At 38.9% G+C, this 20,945-nt stretch overlaps 1 protein-coding gene across 1 annotated transcript in view; it reads right to left on the bottom strand.

Moving 5' to 3' along the window:
- Positions 1-20,945, bottom strand: part of FREM2 (FRAS1 related extracellular matrix 2) — a 117,561-nt gene continuing 96,616 nt past the window's right edge. Inside the window, exons 17-24 of the mRNA XM_058800068.1 lie at positions 11,866-12,058; positions 9,484-9,588; positions 8,225-8,352; positions 8,001-8,135; positions 3,605-3,731; positions 3,231-3,418; positions 2,186-2,332; positions 1-513 (exon numbers count right to left, since the gene is read on the bottom strand). Of these exons, the coding sequence (XP_058656051.1) occupies positions 1-513; positions 2,186-2,332; positions 3,231-3,418; positions 3,605-3,731; positions 8,001-8,135; positions 8,225-8,352; positions 9,484-9,588; positions 11,866-12,058 (1,536 nt within the window). The remainder of the gene's footprint in view (positions 514-2,185; positions 2,333-3,230; positions 3,419-3,604; positions 3,732-8,000; positions 8,136-8,224; positions 8,353-9,483; positions 9,589-11,865; positions 12,059-20,945) is intronic.

Genomic DNA, 20,945 nt, shown 5'->3' with positions numbered 1-20,945 from the left:
TCAAACCTCTGAGCTGTCATGGCTGTAATTATGTGGTAGCATCATTGGTTCATTGCTGCCTGACTCGTTTGTGCTTTCCTTCTTGTCAGAATTTCGTTTCCATTTTAGCAGCAAAATGATAATTGCAAGTAAGCAGATGGCAAGAAGAATGGCAGCAGCTCCACCAATGATTGTGACTAAGCTGATTCCTGCACTTTGGTTATTCAGTTCCCTGGGGAGAACACCATTGAGTGCAACCTCCCTCTGAGGCACCTGTTTCTTGCTGGTGCGATCCAGGGCTATGTGCTGTATGTTCGTTCCTCGGTTGCTCTCCACTCCAATGTCTCTGGCAAGCTCTGGGGCCTGCTCAACTCCCCTCTTCTGCCTTCTCTGTGTGGATACTCCTGGGCTCCCAGCACTGAGGAGCGAGTGGTACTGGTGCTCCACGCTCCTTTTGCCGATTCCGCGGTTAGCGTTCTCCTTGGAACGCACGGTGTAGATTGTATGGACATACCACTCCCTACCCAAAGACACCTGGAAAGAAACATTTTTTGTATTTAAACACACACACACTAAATCTGGACAGCACTAAATGCAGAGGAAATCAGTCTCTGTTCTGAACTGAATGCCTGGACAAGCACTTTCAAAATCATGCACAGAAAACTCCTGACTATGTGCTAATGTGCATCAGAAGAGTTGTATTTTCTGCCAGAATTTTCAGAGGGTTTATTCTCCATTTCTCTCCACAGTCAGACTCTGTGGCTACCAAGTGCAGATGAAGAAGGCTATGGCCTTGGCATGGTTTTGTTGCTATTAGCATTAAAAGCCATCTAAAGTAACTTTAGCTGTGGATGGGCCACAGAAGAGGACTTTCCAAGCCCAACCTACCAAGTGATTAGGCCCTAGCTGTAATTCCATCTAAACATAAGAAAGCAATTCTTTACTGCAAGGACGGTTGAACATTGGAATAGGGAGCCTGTGGAGTCTCCTTCAACAGAGATGTTCAACAGACAACTGGTCATGGTCTGGGGCAACCTGCTCTGGGTGACCCTGCTTTGAGCAGGGTCTTGGAACAATCAATATCCACAGGTCCCTCTAAACTTAATCCATGCTGGGTGGCATGGGTCCCTGCAATCTGTATGAGATGACACTACTGTCCTTCAGTTTTACTCATCTTTCCTGGATACGTACCAGATTTGGCTTCCACAAGGTTCAGTAGTCTAGTCTGAATATTGTCTTAAAGATACTACCTGTTAATTTGAATGGTTGCAGTCCAGTTTTGTTATTTAGGAAAATAACACATTTTCTATTTAACTCCTGTTTTTCCAAGTATTTTTCAGGATATACTTTTGTTTCTTCATATTCTCACTTTTTGGACAGGAAGAGGACCAAAAATCATGGCATTGGAATACATAGAAATGTATTCTTCACGTAAAAAATGAGATTCCATTTTCCCGGGGGCAAATTTGAAACACTTTTTATACTTTTAAGTAGGCCTTTGTTAAATACTCTACTGCTTACAATGGGACCTTTAATTATGAAGTAGCCAGGAGAAAAATCAAAGTCTCTTTCATATTTTTCCTACTAATTTATACACTTGAGTTGTGCATGCAGTTTTGCAAATACTAGAGACAAATAGTGAAGAGAGAAATTTTGGCTGGGTTATATAGATGAAACAGCTGAATGCACACAACTGAAGGATTATATATATTTAAGAAGTAGTTGCATCCTTTAGTTGTCAATTTTTAGGCTTTCCAGTGCTTCACAGTGTGCAAGTTTGCAAGGAAAGAACTGTACAGAAAATGCCAGGTATCAACTTGATTTTGATGAAGATTACTATAAATGCTTATGATTTTTAATTTTTTGTCTTTGAGAAGTGAGATGGGAAGCAATAAAACAATGCTGTGCAACAAGAATCTTATTAACTTCTTAAAAGAAATGTACAAGAATAATTTGCATAATTTCTGGTTAGCCTGTGCAATTATACAAGAGAAAAAACCAAGAGTATTCCAACACAAATACTTGAATAAGTGTTCCAGATTTTATATCTAGAAGTTTCTAGGCATCTATAATTGTGTTTGATTGCCACTAAAATCAGAATAAATCTTTCTGTTGGTTTCAATTTGACTTATTGTTAACAACAATACTTGTGCAAGTGTTTCTTCCTTGGTTCAGTAGTCTTGCCACAAAGCTACAGAAATCATACCTGAAACAGAGGAGTTGAGTCTACTTTGAATCCATCAGAGCCTGGCTGTTTAACTAATGGAATTGCTTCGGGATCGTCTATTGCAAGTTTTGCATTAAAAAGTACATTTCCAAAGCTTGTGGCTTGTGTCTCTGGCTGAGCTTTGTCCTGCATGGAAGGGAAAAAAAGTTTGTAAAGCACAGGTTTATTTCTTTGAGAAAAAACAGTTTTAGTATTTACTTGCAATGTATAAATTGTGCAGTTTAAGCATGCTAATTTATGCAGTCTAGGGAAATACTACTACAAGAGAAAAGCTATTAGAAGCAGTTGTGGTCCCATCTGACTTGTACTGACTTCTATTTAATCTCTTGCTTTTCTGGAATAAAAGGGTAAAACTAGAGAACAACCATAGCTACACTTCTTAAATAAAAAGGATACATAAATGTGGTCTGGAATGAAAGTAAGAAATCTATTTCCCAGACTAAAGAAGGTACATTTCATTTCCTTAACAGACAGTCACATAAATTTGTTTAGCTTATTAGATAATCATACTAAAGTTAACCCTAAAAGTTGGGCATGAGGTCTGCAGTTACCTGGGGTTACTCTATAGTTATTTTCAGGAAGGAAATGAGATTATCCAAGCCAACTTTAGATGTATTTCCCTTTCCCTATAAACTACAGGGGCAACCTGGATGACTAACTTTGCATATACACTAGATTTTGGGTGGTTAAACATGAAACAAATTACAATCCCTCACTTGCATGTCTCCTAAAATTCTCTCTGTGGTCTGTGGATAAAGTCAATGCAGAGAAAAAGTCTATTTTGGGACTCTAACTTAGGTCAAACTCTTACTGAAGGTAGTTCCCAGAAAGATAAAGAATAGAACCATGAGGGAAAAGGCAAGATACTGCCTCCATCAGTTCATTTTAGCCTGGAGCTCAAGTCAAAAATTTGGTGCTGTTGAGAACATTTTAAAGAACAGTTGGGTTTTGGGTAAAAGACAAGTTAGAAAAAAAATTAATATATATATATATATCTGTATCCTCACAGAATTAGAGCACTTACCACAATCTTAAACCTGTACAGAAGGGATGGAGAATCAGCAAGGCACCCATATTCAGTATTGGATGGATTGTATTTAGGTACATATCCATCAGCTCCTGTGCACAGGAAAACCTTCTCGATGCTACAGTAGAAGGAGTCACCCAAATTCTGCACTGGGTCCACCATCACCCGGCCGTATATGATATCACCTGTAAAGAGTGCACACAGTTCACATCTGCTTACACTGAACACTCAGCACAGCTCTGAGGCTGAGCTAACAAACCCTTGTCAGGAAGCTTAGTGCAACAAGCACACACCCTTTACTCCTAGACAGCAACAGGATCCTGACAGTGTGGAACACAAATTAAATGTGCATGATCTCTGCACAATTATACCTTCTGAGAAAGCAACGTCACTTTCTTGCCCAAAGCCCATCGAGCCGTCAGACAGCCACAGCGTCTTTTTGGAGAGGAGGAACATCTGGGTGTTCAAGCTGAACTCAGCAGCCACTGGGTCACTGACCTAAAACCACAAAAGCATAACGCTGTTCAACAAGACTTTTTAATGAAAAAAAACATAGACTGATCTTAAACTCTTAAAACAAAGCATGATCTTCTCCCAATGTACATTACTTACCAGCTCTGCACATCTACCTGCAACAATACCGTTTAACGAAAAGATCTCCTGGTACTAGAAATATTTTATATGGAAACAATCTTTGGATTATCTGCCTCTGTGATATTTGATAATATTCTAGGTCAGTTTCTTCTCACCACATTTTTCCAAATCCCAGCTAAGGAAGTGTCTAGGGCAACTTACGTGTGGGGGTAACATAAGGAAAACTTTTCCCTCAAAACTTCTCTCTGACTCACCATAGCCTGTTTTCTCTATCCCATTTTCATTCTTACACACAAATCTCGCCTCTGCTTCTGATCATCTGTCAATATTTGAAAGCACCCATTGCTGAAGGTTTATTTGCAAGTATCAGTTCTTCTAATGTGCTGCAGGATATATCAGATCATCATGCATGTGAAAATGCACCAAACCATTTGAACATCTTTTTATGCTAGTATCTATCTTTATATATCTGACACACAAAGCTATGGTTCTTCCTTGATAACATGAAAAGGATAAAATGAATCAATACTATCAGCAGCAGTTTTTCATGGGACCATAACACAAGAAAGAAGGCTGTAGTGGTTTTGAGGCAGGACAAAGGCAAACTATAAAGCAACATGGCATAAAAAAAGGGAAATTATACAGTGAATTGAAGAACTAGTGGAGCCTAAAGTTGGAAAGGATGCAAGTACCTGTGGAAATAATGCAGAAGACACATATATCAAAAAAAAAAGAAAAAAGAAAAAATAACAAGAGGACACTAAACAAATAGAAAAAAGCTAACATATATATGTATATTTATGTATATATATGTATAAGTGTGTGGACAGGAAGGAAATAAAATGAAGAAAACATTCTTTCTGGCTCATGGACAAGGGTCCATTTCACAATAGAGTCCTAAAACTATCAAAGCAACAGGATCTGGCAAGAAGAATGTACAGCTCAAACCTTTTTATAAATGGAGTGCTACTCTTTTGAAAAAGAAGCCCTAGCACCCCAGCCTTTGCAAAGAAAAAAAAAAGATAAAAAATTATATTCTCTTGGAATGCTTCTTTCCAAATGCCTGAAAAACAGGCCATTGGGTTGTAGTTCCACAAATACTTGATTAGTACAACTGTTTTCCAGCTGTGTTATTTAGGATAGTAGTTCAAGTGTAATTACTTTTATGGGCATTTGAGACAATTTATATGAGAGTTCTTAGAAAACAATCTGTGAGGACCTCCTGGGTGAGAAGAGTAACTGTCAGTTTATTCTGCCTGTCATGTCCATCAGCTCTGCATAGGGATGATGTGGGGACACTGCAGATCACCCATGGGATCAAAGCCCATGTAATACTTGGTACCTCAAGGAACAGAGCACTCTTGAGATTGGTCCATCCCAGGGCAACAAGCATCCTGAGTATGGAAGGGCTTCTGTCAGGAAATAGTGATATACATTGAAAGAAAGGAGATGTGGAAAGAACTGGGACAAAGCAAAGCTTGCAGGTTGAATATTGTTCTTTTTCAAGGAATTCCAGAGTGAGACGGTGTTAATACAATCCTCACTAGAATTCCAGGCTACCTGCTTGACTCCTCAGGGGCTGTGGAGAGAGGAAAAAGGAGATAGGCAGGTGATACATGTTCAAAAAGGAAATGTTGAACCAGTGGGGAAACACCAAATAAATTTTGTTCTTGAGTCTTAAAATGGTTCCTCACTTGTGACAAGTGAAAACAATTATGAAGGAAATTAGAAGAAAAAGTTTCCAAGGAAATGAAAAGTTTCATTTTAAAAAGCCCAAGAAGGCAATTCAGTATGGGAGATGGAGCATTAGACTAAGAATTGGGGGACACAACTCTTGTCCTGCCTCATCATTTTATCATTAGACTTTGCAGTCAAAAGTAATTTTGGTCCAGTTGTGACATACACTCGCTGATTTCAGGGAGTCACAAAGTGGTTTGGGTTGGAGAGCACACTGAAAGATTATTTCACCCAACCTCTCTGCCATGGGCATGGACACCTTCCACTAGACCAGGTTGCTCAGAGCTCCATCCCACCTGGCCTTGAAGACTGTCAGGGATGGGGCATTCACAGCTTCTCTGGGTAACCTGTGACAGTGCCTCACCACTGTCATCGTAAAAAGTACCTTCTTTTCATCCAATCTAAACACATCATCTTTCAGTTGCCCCTTATCCTGTCACTGCAGCAGCCCTTGGTAAAAAGTCTGTCTTTCTTATAAGCCCTGTTTATATGTTGGAAGGCCACAATAAGGTCTCCTTAGTTCTTTCTCTTCTTCAGGCTGAACAGCCCCAAATCAGCCTTTCTTCATAGGGGAGGTATTGCAGTGCTTTGATAATTTCTCTGGTCCTCCTCTGACCTCCTCTAAGAGATCCATGTCTTTCTAGCAGTGGGTACCAGAGGACTGGATGCAGTGGGCCTGTACAAAGTATCAGGTGGTCCCTAGTATAAGGACTAGCATCCTTCACTATTTATTTTCTTATTTGTAAAAGAGTGGATATCAATGCTTACTCAGTTTTGCACAACGACTAAAAAGTCTTAGAAGCAAAGTGCTTGATACTGACTACTGAATTTGTGCTATTGCACTGCTTCTTTTTTGGGTCCTGCTTTGGGACACAGTGCTTCAAACTGTGATCAGATGGAAAAACTATCATGGGCCACAGAAAGCCCAAGCCTGTTTTACTATGAGTATCTCAAGAAAGAGAACTGGTTTTGGTTTGAAAATTGTTGATGATGGGGGTTTAGCTGGCCACAGTCTGTGACATTGTTGCAACTTTGTACTTTATGACGATTTTGAATTGATGCACCTGAAACTTCCATATACTGTATTGTTAAAGCCCAATCTCATATAATAACCCCTACAGTATCCATTTATTTATTCCAAGGCAGTTTTAATTCTCAGCCATAGCTTTTACTTGTAGGCTACCTCCAGGTAAGAGTTAGGTCTATTTCTAGGATACTCTGCCCATTTTCCAATGACTTTTGTACCTTTTTTGACCTTTATTTGAAATATCAACATCTTATTGTTTATGCTAAGATCAGGAACAAGTTGTGGATTAGCATTGCTATTAATTGCTTTAGAGTCCCTAGAAGTAGATTAGAAGTGCCAGACAAAGGCTGAAGTGCTGAACTAGTATAAATTCCCCTCACCCATTCCATTCAAACTTCTCCAAAATGTTGAAATGTGGTTAAGCCTGAGAAGGCAGGTTTCACATCAGATCATGTATCATCCCTCTTCCTTGCCAGGACTTAATGCCCTCTCAGAAATCATCTGTTCTCCCACAGGTGGCATAATGCCAAATGAAAGCATAAAGACTGCATACATTCCCTTGTGTACTCTGGCTAAGTCAACAGAAAAGTAATTGTGTACCCCTGACAGATATGGATTTATTCTGTAAGATGATTTAATAGCATAATCTATACTATTAATGAGCATGAAACCACAGCCACACTGTTCCAGGATTGGCTGTACTAGCTCCAAATAACAGAAATGATATAACTTCCTCCTTACACATCCCAAGGTCACACTAGCCCTTTTGATAATCTGGAAAGCTGGAAGTTTATGTTCTCTTAACTATCCAACGATGACCCCCAGTTGTTTTGTTTTCTACAGAAGAATCCACTTCCCCTAATTTTTTCCCAGCTACAGAGCTTCACAGCTGGATTTTCTGAAAGATATGCTGTTTGCCTGTTACCATATGTTTCCATATGATCCATATTGGAATGGCTCAGATTCGTTTTGGTCACTTTTGTGAGTTTTAAAGCTAAGCAGTGTTGCCTGTCTACATTTCCCTCCACAGTCAGTGCTAGAAGTTCTACCTTAGGACTGAATGAATCTTCCTCTGGAGGTTCCACTTTCAATACCTGAGACCTAACTCTAATTTTGTGTCAGATGAAAACCTTCTGATAATAGTTCTATATTTTCCTAATTACCTGATAAAACTATTTACTACCAAAGCTAACAGACAAAAAAAAGGATTCCTAAATGTTACTATTGCATCACAGTAACTTTCCCCTAAATCAAGTCATTTAGCAGGAGATGAGTATGTGCTCTCCCACCAATTTAGGGATGCTTTCATTATTAGCAAGAAATTCAGTTTCTAGCACTGATACTACAAGACCAACAAATGGGAATCAAATTAGAAAGGAAACATGATGAAGGCATCATTGTAAGGGTACCTGCTGGAATCGGATGTCCAGGTCAAAAGTGATGGGCTCCCTAGGATTGCAGATCACGGGCAGGCTGTACTCCTGATGTGGGGCAGTGGTGCAGGCTATCAGCTTCACTGTGTACGTTCCAGAATAGTCTCGGACCTGGGCACAGAAAGACAGGGAGCTGTGCCACCAGCATCCCAAATAACGGGCTGGGGCAGTAGGGGACAAGGTGAGGGCCGAGGTTTTACCGCAAAGTCAGACAGGAAGCTCCACTGCTGCACTGGCAGGTTGTAGGTTGGCTCGCTTCGGACGAGGCTGAGGCTAAAAGTGAGGCCTGGGTGGTCAGCTGACATAACCATGGAAGTCAGAGGTGAAGCTAGAAACATGGCAAAGAGACGGACTTGTCACCTTTAGTGCTTCATTGCAAACTCTTGGAGCCTGGAAAACATTCTCAATGATTCATAAACCTTGATGCCATAGCTGATGTTAATACCTTCACGGGGCATTGGGTTTTATTATCTGAAACTAAAATAAATTACAGTCAGCTCAGCTGGGCCTCCTTGATTCTTGTTCAAATGCCTACTCAGCTGCTGCTTTTGTACACAATGAGAGAACTGTATGAAGAATAAATTTAAGAGACCATCAAAAGAGTGAGAGCAGAATGGCAGAGATCTATAAACCCTTCTATTTTAAACTTGTCTCTGCCTATAAGCAAAACCAAACATACTAGAGAACAGGTGAGAAAAAGTAGAAGAACCATGAAGGAGTTATATAGGTTAAAAACAACTGAGTTAAACTAGAAGAGATTTTCTAATTTTTTTTCTCTTCTCGCTGTTGTTCAGCAGATTTAATTTAGTTAGATATTCTTTTCCATGGTTGGCACTCATGCTCAGATTTATGTCTGTAGACCGAGTCTTACACCTGTGATTATTCTAAAAAAAGGCGGTGAGGTTTAAACAGATTAAACTGCAGGAACAGGTCCTGAGCAATGACTAATTGAATGTCAGTGAGAGTGTTATATTAACAGAATCACACAATGCCCACACAAGACTTTTTCTTGCTCTCTGAAAAAGGTCTAAATATCCTAGAAAAGCTTCAAGTTAGAATAGAAATTTTAATGCTAAGTTCTTAGGGCAATGTAAATAATTATAACTTTGGGGTTAAAAACATATATCTATAGATCCCTAATGGACACAATGGCCTAGATCTTCATCCTTCATAAATCAGGCTCTTGATCAAGTGGAACTATTTGCCTTCCATCAGATTAATATGTATTTCAACAAGTTTGACAACCTGAATACAGTCATCAGTGAAAACTAAGAAATCTCAAGCAGAGGAAACATCTGTATCTGAAGAGCATAGCTTCAAAAAAAAAAAAAAAAACCAACAAAACCCACAATCAGCTATCAGAAGCTGAAATAGGAAAAAAAAAAAAAAAAGAATAGTATCAAACTTGGGGAGGATGGCTTTATTTCTGTAGTGCTGCTAAAGGGTAGGTTACACTTACCAGGATGGGACATAACAAACAGACCATGAAACCGGGCTTCAGTCTTGAAGTTGACAACCAAGCGTCCCTCTTCACTGATGCGCATGCTGGTTGGGAACAGGGAACCTGCCAGCAGAAAACAATTATTAACAAGTGTCCTCCACTTGCAGGTGTCAATGAAATCACACTCCTCTGAAACACCAGACCCACTCTTTCATCTACCCTTGCCATGTCACTTGTTTGGTGAGGCCTGCTGGTACTTTTTGGATTGATTTCTGATTCTTCTCAAACAAGAACTTACGAAGAGAGGCCTTGAGATTTTGGGATGTGATACAGCTTCCAAAGCATATAGGGAACTTCCCTGCAAAGCCATGCTTTTACATGTCACCATGGGCCCAAACAGCTGGTCTATGCTCAGGAAAATCCACACAGCAGTTTGTGCTTGGGTTCAGGCAGCATGGTCAGCTGCCAGGGAAATCTGCAGAATGAAGACTTTTATTTTCACCAAGTATTTAAGCTGATTCCTTCCAATGAAAGGTGCTTCAGAGATGCCCTTTATCAGTGTCTCTGTGCTTACTGTGCCAAGGCAGCAACCATCAGCATCAGCTGGAGCAGCTGGCTGTGACTTCCACAGCAATCTGCTCTAGGGTGCTGCTATCTGTGAAACTCCTTCTGACAGGCTTTGCATTGCTGGCAATTTTTGGCAGGAATTTTGCACAAAATACAGGCCTTATGTATTCTAATTTCAGATTACAAGATCTTGTACCCAGAAGTAGTTTACTTCTGTAGTTTGCAGCCAAGACCCTTTTCTTCTCGAGTTCAGCAAAGCTTTAGAGTTTAGGTATTTCCTCCAACGCTCCCTTACAAACAGCCAGTGATGTATCACCATTCTGCTTGCCAGGAAAAAGAAGGAAACAGGAATGTTCCCCCATGAATGTGCTGGAAATTGAACACACCAATGTGAATGTATACCACCTGTACAAAATCATCTGTACCAAACATATTTCTTGTTACAATAGAAATAACTATATATTCATGTATTAATTTGGGCTTTAGAAGACCTTGACTGCATTATAGTGTTACTTAGAACTTATGTAGCACAATTATATGAATTGCGAGGTATGGAAATAAATTGGAAACTAGTTAACCCCTCCTTGCTCAGCAAAACAACTGCTGAAAAAATACTACCCAAGTAACACTAGACTATGCTGAGGATTGTTTTGTACTGGTTGTTTTCAAAGGCAATTGAAAATGTTCGGCACATCCAAAGATGTGATCATCAGTTTCTTAAATAGATAAATAAAAAAAATTAAAGATAGGAAATGTTGGCATAGATGCACAATGTAACTGCTGAGACAGAGGATTAGACCTGGTCATTATTTGGTGACTAGCACATCACATGATCTGTGGCATGTGGCTCATTCTTTAGGCATGGCATGACATGGGCTTCATTCTTCATGCACTGCAGATTCCCCTTGCTGCTCCTCATTTCCTGCTCTTAACATAAGGACAGAAATGGCATGGCAATGATTTGTGTAGTTCATATACAGAGTTAGCACAAGCAAAAAGTGACTTTAGGTTCCCAGGAGTCCTGAAATTCTTTATGTACATAATTACAGCTGGTAACCTGTATTCTACCTTAGGGTGAGAAAGATGGGAAACACCTGAAGCATAATGCTGGGAAACGTTAAGTAAATTTGCATAAAAAGAATAATGCAGCACACAGGTATAACCATGTATTTTAATCTTGCCCATACTATGCACATACTTGCACATAGAATGTCACTATTTGTAAAAAGTAATTTAAGTTTTTAAAAGATAAATTCTGCAATGATAGATTTCTACTTGTTGAGTAGTTATACTTATAAACATTTACTGACTGTATTTAACATATTGTAGAATGTCTCAGAATTTACTGCTCTCACACAGAGGAAAGGCTCCCATTATACAATTCTGCTTCTTTTGAATGTTTCATAACATTTTCAAAATATCATAAGTTTCTGAAACTGGCCATTCATAGTGAGAAAAAAATGGTATCACAGAAAAGCTTCAATTATTTTCATTAAAGCATAAACATCTTGTGTGCTAACAGAATTTGGTTACAGAATGTACCCTGAAGTTCTGAGTAGATATAAATGTTTTAAATTTTGCACATGTACTTCAAATATAACAATATAATTGTCCTTCTTTGCAGTAAAAGAGCTGATGTTAACTTTGCACGATTTTCATAAAAACTCCAGCAGATATCTGTGAGTGCTAGGAAACGACAGACTGCAATTGATAATAAATGAAATTATTAAATTCGTTTTTAGTATTGGAATGATTGAAAAACCATCCTACTGTGTGCAAACCACACTCCCAGTAACAGAGCATGAGCTCCGTGGCAAGAACCGCAGCGCCCACCTTGGAGCTCCGCCTCAGGCGGGCTGCCGATGCCGTCCTTCCACAGGATGGCAGTGTCATACACGAAAGTCAGCCGCAGCTCCGACTGCAGGTCGAAATGCTGCCAGCCCCCGACGCCCACCGGAGAGTGGAAAACGTAAGAGACGTACAAAGGGACTCTCAGCGTGACATAGGACTGCACTAGGTTCAGAACCTATAAAAACCGGAATTGTGTATCAGCGTTAGTGACCATGACCGGCAGCATCGCACAAGGAAGCTAAATGCTGGAGAAAGGCAAGAGAGAACTTGAAATAAATACTGAGACTCAATCAAAATCCCTCTTTTTGTAAATTACAGATGAAGTGCAAAACCATGTTTCAGTGGTTTTCAGCTGAGATTACATCCCTTCAAGTTTCATCTTTGTACTTCAAACTGATAAAACATAACCCACTCAATTTTGAATCATCATTTTTTTAGTACATAAACAACACAACTACAAATGAAGGCTTTAGGAATTTTTCAAATATGCTTTTTCATTTGCTCTATGGTTATGCCTTAACTAACTCTTTTGTTTATGTTCTTGTTACTATCAACTAAGAAACTCTTCTGGAAGATGCTGAAATTGCTTGAATATCATTGCCAGACTGAGTCCTTGGACTCTACTTAGCCACCTCTGGAACTCTTTCTTCCTTTGTGCATGGATAATAGGTAACATGCTGCATGCAAACACAGAAATCATACTGTTTTTCACTGTCTGGAAGAGCAAAAAATAACAAGCAAGTTGATATGGATTTAAAAATAGAGCCTTTCTTTACACATTGGACCAAACAATTACGCTGTAATTATGAAAGAATTACGTATTCTTTATAGATATATATATTATGAAAAAAGACAAGAAGAATAGTGTCAGTAAACTGTCACCTCTTAAGATAGCTCTTGCATGATACACAGATCTAAGCCTGTTTGAAGAGACACCGTGTTTATGTTTGGTTACAAACGCTTTGCCACTCACGTATCTCTGAATGAACTGTTCAATCCAGATCCTTTTAGACCATTCTGTATTTTCTTAGAAATACATGGGAGTAAAGACATTGAGATCATCTCCCAGTGGGAAACTTTTCAAAGTCATAAAAGCTGTTGAATTCTGATTTAGTTCCAACAGAAATTCCATATATAAATTTGCACATCTAAACATTTCCCTGATTACCTTACATCCTTCTAAAGCGTGTTTTCAAATCAAAATTCCCCAGCATTCAGGGAAGTTTACAAGGAAGCTGAGTTCAACCAGAAGCAAGTCAAGGGGCTGAATGACCATCACTTTACAGCTGCTTTACACTTTGAAATGCCTGACAGAACCTTTACTTATATAATGTAACCACAAATTTACTGCTTGCACCCACTAAATACTTTGATTAAGGACTAATACTTTAATTAAGGACTTCGTAAAGGCAAATGTTCATAGTTGCCACAATTCACTTTCATGTGTGACTTTCCTTGATCTGCACTTTGTGCTAACAAAATGTTTTTGACTTATGTTGTTTGACTCATTCCAAAATACGTGCTAGCATTTAGATAGTAGTCATTTGGAAACACACAGTATCACAGAATCAAAGAATTTTAGGGGTGGAAGGAAGCTCAGGAGAACACCCAGTGCAGCCCACCTGCCACTCAGGGTCACCTAGAGCAGGTTACACAGGAATATGTCCAGCTGGGTTTTGAATGTCCCCAGAAAGGGAGACTCCATGACCTCACTGGGCAGCCTGTTCCACTGCTCTGCCACCCTCTTATGCTCTTTCCCATGCTGTGGTAGAACTTTTTTAAGTTTATGGCCATTGCTCCTTGTCCTGTCACTGGGCACCACTGTAAAGAGCCTGGCATCACTGAAAAATAAAACACTAACACAGACTGGTAGACAAGAAACTAGAGTTGCAGATTATAGTAATGCTTTGTTGGTTGTACATAAACAAAATCAAGAACTTCTATTTGGAACAGAAGAAAAAATGTTCTCTCTATATATTAGATGACTAATTAAAGTTAGACAAAAATATTCTTATTTAGTACCATTTAAGTTGCAGATTTATCTTTGGGATACCTGCATGAGTATCTGAGCAATTATTTTGAACACAGATTCACTAAATTGTTCCAAATAACAACATGATATTCTCACTTCCATTAAAAAAAATAACAATGATGCAGCTCTCAAGTGTCTTATGGTTTGCCTTTGATTCAGGGGTAGCCTCAAAAATTTGTCATTTCCTGGACCAGTATCAAGAACTGAATGAATATATTTGATTGTATAAAATATGCATTACTATTGTAAGGTCATCCCAGACAAACTGTGTTGGCTTTTCTCTCTGCCTTTTTGTTCTATATCTGGATGCTGTACAGTAAGAATTAGATACTGAGGTCAGAGATCCGAAATTTAGTTTGCTCATAAGGAAGAGATAATAGTATGTGGAACAGGATTTAATATATGCCCATTATTTTCTTAAATAGAAGCATACATAATGCTTAATGATAAAGTAGAGGACTGGAATATCAAAGTGAGAATTTAATGACCTTGAGGATTAGAATAATAGCAGTGAGATGAAATCTTATAGCTTAAAGTATAAGGTAATAGAAACCAGTCACAGGGATTTCTGTAGAAATGAAAGACATTCATTAGACACAATAGAGGGGAAAGAAATTTTGTTATGCCAGTTGATCACATCATAACTATGACCTTCCTACCCTCTCCATGTGCTATGATCCTAAGATAAACTGAGGAATGGGGTGAAAATTAGAAGCATGCATGCCATTATACAGAGCACTACTGAGAGCTTATCTGGAACAGCTTTGATCATCCATGCTTGAAAAAGTCTAATTTGCATTGTAGACTGCAGAAAAAGAAATCAACATAATCAGAGGAATGGAAAAAACTATCTGATGAGAAGAGTCTAAAATAGCAGTGTTGTTAGGCCCAGTACAACAAAGGCTGAGAGGGAGTAAGAATGCAGCCTATGTACATCAGGACACTAAGTGCAGAGAAGGGCCACTGATGATGAAAGATAGTGCTGACACGGGAGCAAATGGCTGTGAGATGGCCATGACAAACACAGCCTGGAAACCAGAAGAGTTTCCAGCCCTCAGTGTGGTGGCACTCTGCAAGAATAGTGAGCCCATGGAATCCTGTTAGGTTTTAGATTAAGTTTATGAGTGTTGGAATGACATTATATAGATTTAAGGCAGAGACTTGGATAGGGTGATCCACAAAACTCCTTCTAGCTCAGTATCTTATGACACACCAAACTAAAAAAGCCACCCCTCATTACAAAGCTTTGCTTGGCTTTCAATGTATCATTGGCTCTTCATGTGTACTTTACATAAAGCAATCCACTAATGAGGTTTTGTAAGCCACATTTTGAGGTTTTCTTGCCTCCATTAAATGGGACCATAGTGTTAGAGACCTCAGCTTATTTGCACTGGTCAAAATCTAGTAGCAGGATCCCTTCCGGGGCAAGTCTGCCAGGAACACTGCTCCTTTGACATATTACCCCTGCTCTGGGGAGAAATCTGAAATCTCTCCATTTCTAGGGCTATAGAATTTAAGAGGTTCTTCCCTTTTAGTAAAACCTGCAAGAGGTGTCTGGGCTGCAGAGCTGCTTGCCTCAGCCTAGGAATTTATTTGTGTACTCGTATGCTTCCATCAGTACTGCTGCCCTTATGTGTGATTCATGGCATGGATGGGGGAGGAAGAATTTGTTGCAAAAAGCTCCTTGAGTTTTTATGCACATAAACCCTTCTACAGGCACTCATGGATTTGCAGGTCTGGAGGCAAACCTACAACACTGATAGTCAGAGAATTACTGAATAAATAATTCTCTCTAATAGTAAATGAAAACTTTCAAGACCCTCTCATTCCTACAAAGGGGACTCTACCCTTCTGTAGGCAGAACAGAAAAATCTCAAGATAGCGTATATGAAAGGATCTTTTTGATATAGTGAAAATAAAATAAAGAGGAAGTCAACTGCAGAGGAAAGCTGTGTCAAAGTGAGCAGACACTGCCCTACCCCCCAAATGAATCGATGGAATGCATTACACAGATGGAGGAGTTTGACTTCTCTAGCCCTCCTAATAATGCTGTTTAGACCAACATGAGAAAACATTCTTTCCATTGAGTTATCTTTCTTTTCCAGCACTTCATGCAAAGCCTATTGGGAGCAGCCAGCTGTTCATTTTATATCTCAGTGTGACACTGATGAAACCAAAAGCGTGACTTAGAGCTGTGTACGTGTAGGATCAGCTTAGCTGCTGTGGAGAGACAGGACAGGTGCACTATGTATCCATGCATTCTATGCACAGGAGATTTAACCAGTTACACAGAAAAAATTACATTCAGTAACATTGACTTTAAACAATAATAAGTGGGTATGAATTTTAGTCTTCTGATACCAGGAAAGAAATACAGACTACAGCTACACAACAGATGAACTGGGGAAATTCTGTCTCATTCTTCATGACAATGCCAGGTCTGGAGAGCCTGAGGAGATAGATAGAGGAGATAACAGAGATAGTCTGTTCCAAGGAGGGAGCAGACTCTTACAGATAATATCTGGAAAAAATTAGATTAAAAATTGTCAAACCTCAAAATCCAAATGTGAGAGAGAAGAACATGATTTATACATTGATCTAAGAAATAGAGCTTCATACTTTTTTTTTTGTGGAATAAATTATCACAGATCATAAGGTCTGGTTCAGAATACTGACAATTCCTATTTAAGACTTAGTAAGTATTAATGGAGTTTCTATACGTGTTTTTCTTTTCTTTCCCTTTCAGATGCAATCTGTCAAACTTCATTAAGTAAAATACTCAATTATTTTGAGAATCTGTCACATAACAATTTAGAATATTTACAATAAAAAAATTATTTTCAATAAAGGGTTGGTGTCATGGACTCTGTTCTACATTTATAGCATGCTTTATTTAGCTGGCTTACATGTCCAGAGGGCAGAGCTTGTCAGTGTATGTGTGTGTGCACATTGATAGTACCAATTAAATTAGACATTAGAAATAACACATGTTTGTGTTTTATTTTGTGTATCTCAATGAAACAGTCTTTATAAGAAAACTGTATTTTTATTCTCCAAATTATTCCATGTCTCATCTTCTATTGCATTTACTTGTGATATCTGTGAATTTGAGCCACGCAAGTTTAACAATGTTATCAATTAACTGTTTACACAATGTCAGTATGGCAAAAGTAAGATTTGGCCCTAAGAAGACACTCAGACAGGTAGGTCACAGGTCAAATGCAAAGCAGGTTTGTTTAAAGAAGTCTGAATGGAGAAGAGAATGCAATACAGCCTTGAAATGCCAGTCCCTTGAAAAAATGTAACCTCTGACTTTGTTACACAGCTGGTGCATTCACTTTATAGTTTTTTATTCTCTACAGCTTACTAAATGCACATTTGCAGCTAGAGAAAAAAATGTTTGTCTTTTAGAGAGGTTCCATGTCAAGGGGACATGAGTTGCAGAGTTTTCTTAAACTTGACTGGAGTCGCTAAAGTGAATATAAAAATCTGAAAGCAGAAATTTCTGTCTGTTTGAATTTTACAACATCTAGTAAGATTTTCAGAATAGGGTGAGTTTTCACCTTAAAGTACAATTTTGGTAAAACTAGTTCCTATAAAGCTGGAAATCTACTGTTTCTGTGTAATAAAAACCCTCTGCAGGCTGCCTTGTATAAGGTGCAGCAGTACATTAGTGATTTTAAAACCTGTTTGCAGACGGGATTTTGAAATGCTCAGTGCCATAACATGCGTAGCATAAATGTGACCTGAACATATTGGAAGAAAGACATTTTCAGCTTGGGCCAAAAATAACTGGTTGTTGAAGAGAAAAAAATGAACTGTTCAGCCATACGCAATTACCATAGTTTCAAGGTATAAAGTTATACATTCAAGTATTTTACTACATGTTCTTCACCTTCTTGCTCCTATAAAAGACCTGATTAACGAGCTGTCATTAATAAAATTAGTTTGAATGGTAATTTCCTTGCTTCCCTATTCCAAGTCTGGCAACAGACTGAAACTATGGAAAGCAACATCCATATATAAATACTTGGCCAGAATCATACAGAAGCCTTCAGATGCCAAACTGCCTGGCTATAGCAAACAGGTATAACAGCAGGAAATGGGATCAAATGATACTTCACACTCCATGAAATAAGTGTAGGCCAGTACTTCAGTGTACACTTCATTAAAATATGGTCACTTGCTTGGTTTTCACTCATTTTTTCACTTCTTTCATGAATATCTGTCATTGTTTTAGAACCTGTGTTGGGAGAATGTGAGATGATGTAGTACTTGGCTCTCACAATGTCCCCACGAAGTAAAACCCAATCTTTGTTAGATATTTAAAAATACTGGAACACTGCCCTCAAATAGGAGAGTTCCCCTTTTTTAAGGCCTATACATATCCACATGTAGACACTGAATTTTAGACTGTGACTGCAGGTTGTCCTAAAGAAAACTGTTAATCATCAAAGCTGAGCTTAACAAGTACAGAACTCTAATCCAAATTAATTAGCTCAATTTAAAGATGAGCAGGTCTTTAAATTTAGGTAGAAGTTCTTTAAACTGCACATCTAAGTCCATGTTTAGATACATAAATGCCTGGTTTTTCAGTTTTGGGTAGACCCCAGGAAGAAACCGTCACACTGCACACTGAAAGGAGTGCTGCATCTATCTCACACAGGGCTTGCTCATGCACAGAATAATTGAGAAACAGAGTGGGTCACAATCAAAAGGCCTCAAAGGAAAAAAAAAAAAAAAAAAGAGAAAACTAAGACCTTCTCTGTATGTATTATGACAGTTCATGAGTTCATGGGAACTGGCCAAGACAGCTGCAGCCTTCAGCAAACACTAGGAGCTGTGCCAGAACTGCACCAGCTGCAGGTCTCCTACCTCACCTCACTTCTTGCTTACTAAAGTTCATCCTCTTCCCCTACCATACCAGGAGCTCCCATGAAGTGAAGGTCCACATCATTTAAGATATTGCCAGTTCTTTCTGTGAAATCTCTCTGTCTGAATCAACACGGCTGTCTTTGTTTGACCACACAGGTACTGGAGAACTAGAATCAAGAAACAAAATGTTGAGCCTAAAGTTCTAGCCAAAGTATTTGGTAAATTCAATATATTAAATTTGCAGTGGTAGCAGGATATGGTAAGAGTGTTTTTGTTATTTATCTGTTCTGTCTGTATAATAGAATTTGGGCTTCCTTTGTCTGCTAAAAAAATGGTGAAAACCATAGCTGCCAGCCTTCCTCTCACAGAAGAGGATTATTAATTGTTCACTGAAGGATAAAAAAACAACAATGGTGACAACCACAGAGATAGGGCACTGACTGCCTCCCCTCTCAGCTGGAGGGGTCATGTGAAGATAAAGACCAAACCTGGAGAAGAATTAAATGGAGGTGGGGAAAACAGGGAGGGCAGTGAAGCGCACACTGGCTGCAGGGAAATGCTTCACTGCTAGAAGTAATTCAGCTTGATATTTCACTTAACATACTGTAAACCTTTTTTTCCATAACCTAGAAGGCACTAAAGTATTACTTCAGCTGCAGTTTCATGGTTCTCACAGCTCATGTTGATCCCTCTCTGCTTGTAAACGAGAGAACTTAGATAAAGTACATAATACTTCTGAAGCCTCAGCAAAGTACAGGTCACTTCTCTGGCCACATTGCCACTTGTGCATGTCCTCCAAAATTGAATACACAGGTTCTTCCAATTTACTAAAATATTGGAATGGTACTTACTTCCTCCTCTGTTTATATTAACATAGAGATAAATAGGTTTTATTTAGATACATATTTGTCTAAAGCAGCTATTCAGCCTTTTGTCTAAAGGACACAGAAGTATTTAAAATGGATTCATACCAGATCTTCCTTCCTTTTCATTGAGGGAGAAGTGGCTTGCATAGCTTCATATGCAAGCTTCATACAGATGCTTCAAACTGTGTGTGCTTATGGTTGCTTTGTATGGGAAATAAGAATTTGTGGTTGCATATTGCCAGGGCATAAGGAGACAGTCAAAGGAATGATGAGTCAAAGAAATGAAGAAATGAAAACATTCTAAGAACAGTGAAGACTAGCATAATTTTTATCTTGTGGGAATGTGTAAGGTTTACATCCCACACTTGGATGGATGCCTTCCCTTTCTCTCTGACAGCTTCACAGACCTCATGGAATGCACCTGTAGGAGGATCTGCTTTCAGCAGAGGCCAAGCCCAAGCAGAGCATGGACAGTGAGCTTCCAACATGAAGACAGAGACCTTGAACTGGTCTCTGTAAAAGACAAGGTACAAGAACTGATGACAAAGCAGTGAGATGACACATCCATCAAGGACTTTGTATCTGAGACAGGCAGAAACTCCATTTTATTCTCATCTTCTGATTTAGAGTATATAATCTCTAGTTAAGAGGGGCAGAATGTTAAGAAGTTAACCAAGTGCTAAAGAGATCCTAGTGCAATTTCTTGTCCAGCAAACTGACTATGATTACTGTGAACACCCATGGAGTAAGGTGGACTTTAGGCATGTAATTATGACAAAATAAAAAAAAATCAGTTTATCTAATTACATATCTGTATGTCCATTGATGACTATGCTTTTAGTAGTAAATTAGCTCTTTTGCTGCACATGCTTATATATTTCTGTGGGCAGAGACACATTTTCCATACCTGCTTTATGCCATTTGGGAAAATGGGATAAACAAATAAGAATTTGTGCAAATAAGTCTACTGAGGTCTCATAGCAGATGGATCCCTGGCAAAAAATCAAAAGAGCAGAGAAATTATGGCCATTTCACAAAGCAGGCTCACTCTTTTCATAGTGGTTCAACAAGGAATTCTAGGGTACCAGATCAGTGAGTTAGTTGTGGATAGACTCTGATATGAATCCTTCTTGCAGCTGTAGGATTATTCCCTGAATATATTTTTCTGTACATAAACTTCATATTTACAGCCACTGTACTCCAGAGCCTGATCAGGCTTATATAGTAATTATACAGGGTAGACCCAGGGATTCATTTCACTGTCACTGCTCGAGAAGAAATCCTGCACC

Source organism: Ammospiza caudacuta, chromosome 2 (genome assembly GCF_027887145.1).
Source record: "Ammospiza caudacuta isolate bAmmCau1 chromosome 2, bAmmCau1.pri, whole genome shotgun sequence".
NCBI lineage: Eukaryota > Metazoa > Chordata > Aves > Passeriformes > Passerellidae > Ammospiza > Ammospiza caudacuta.
This window is presented reverse-complemented; position numbering and strand designations above follow the sequence as displayed.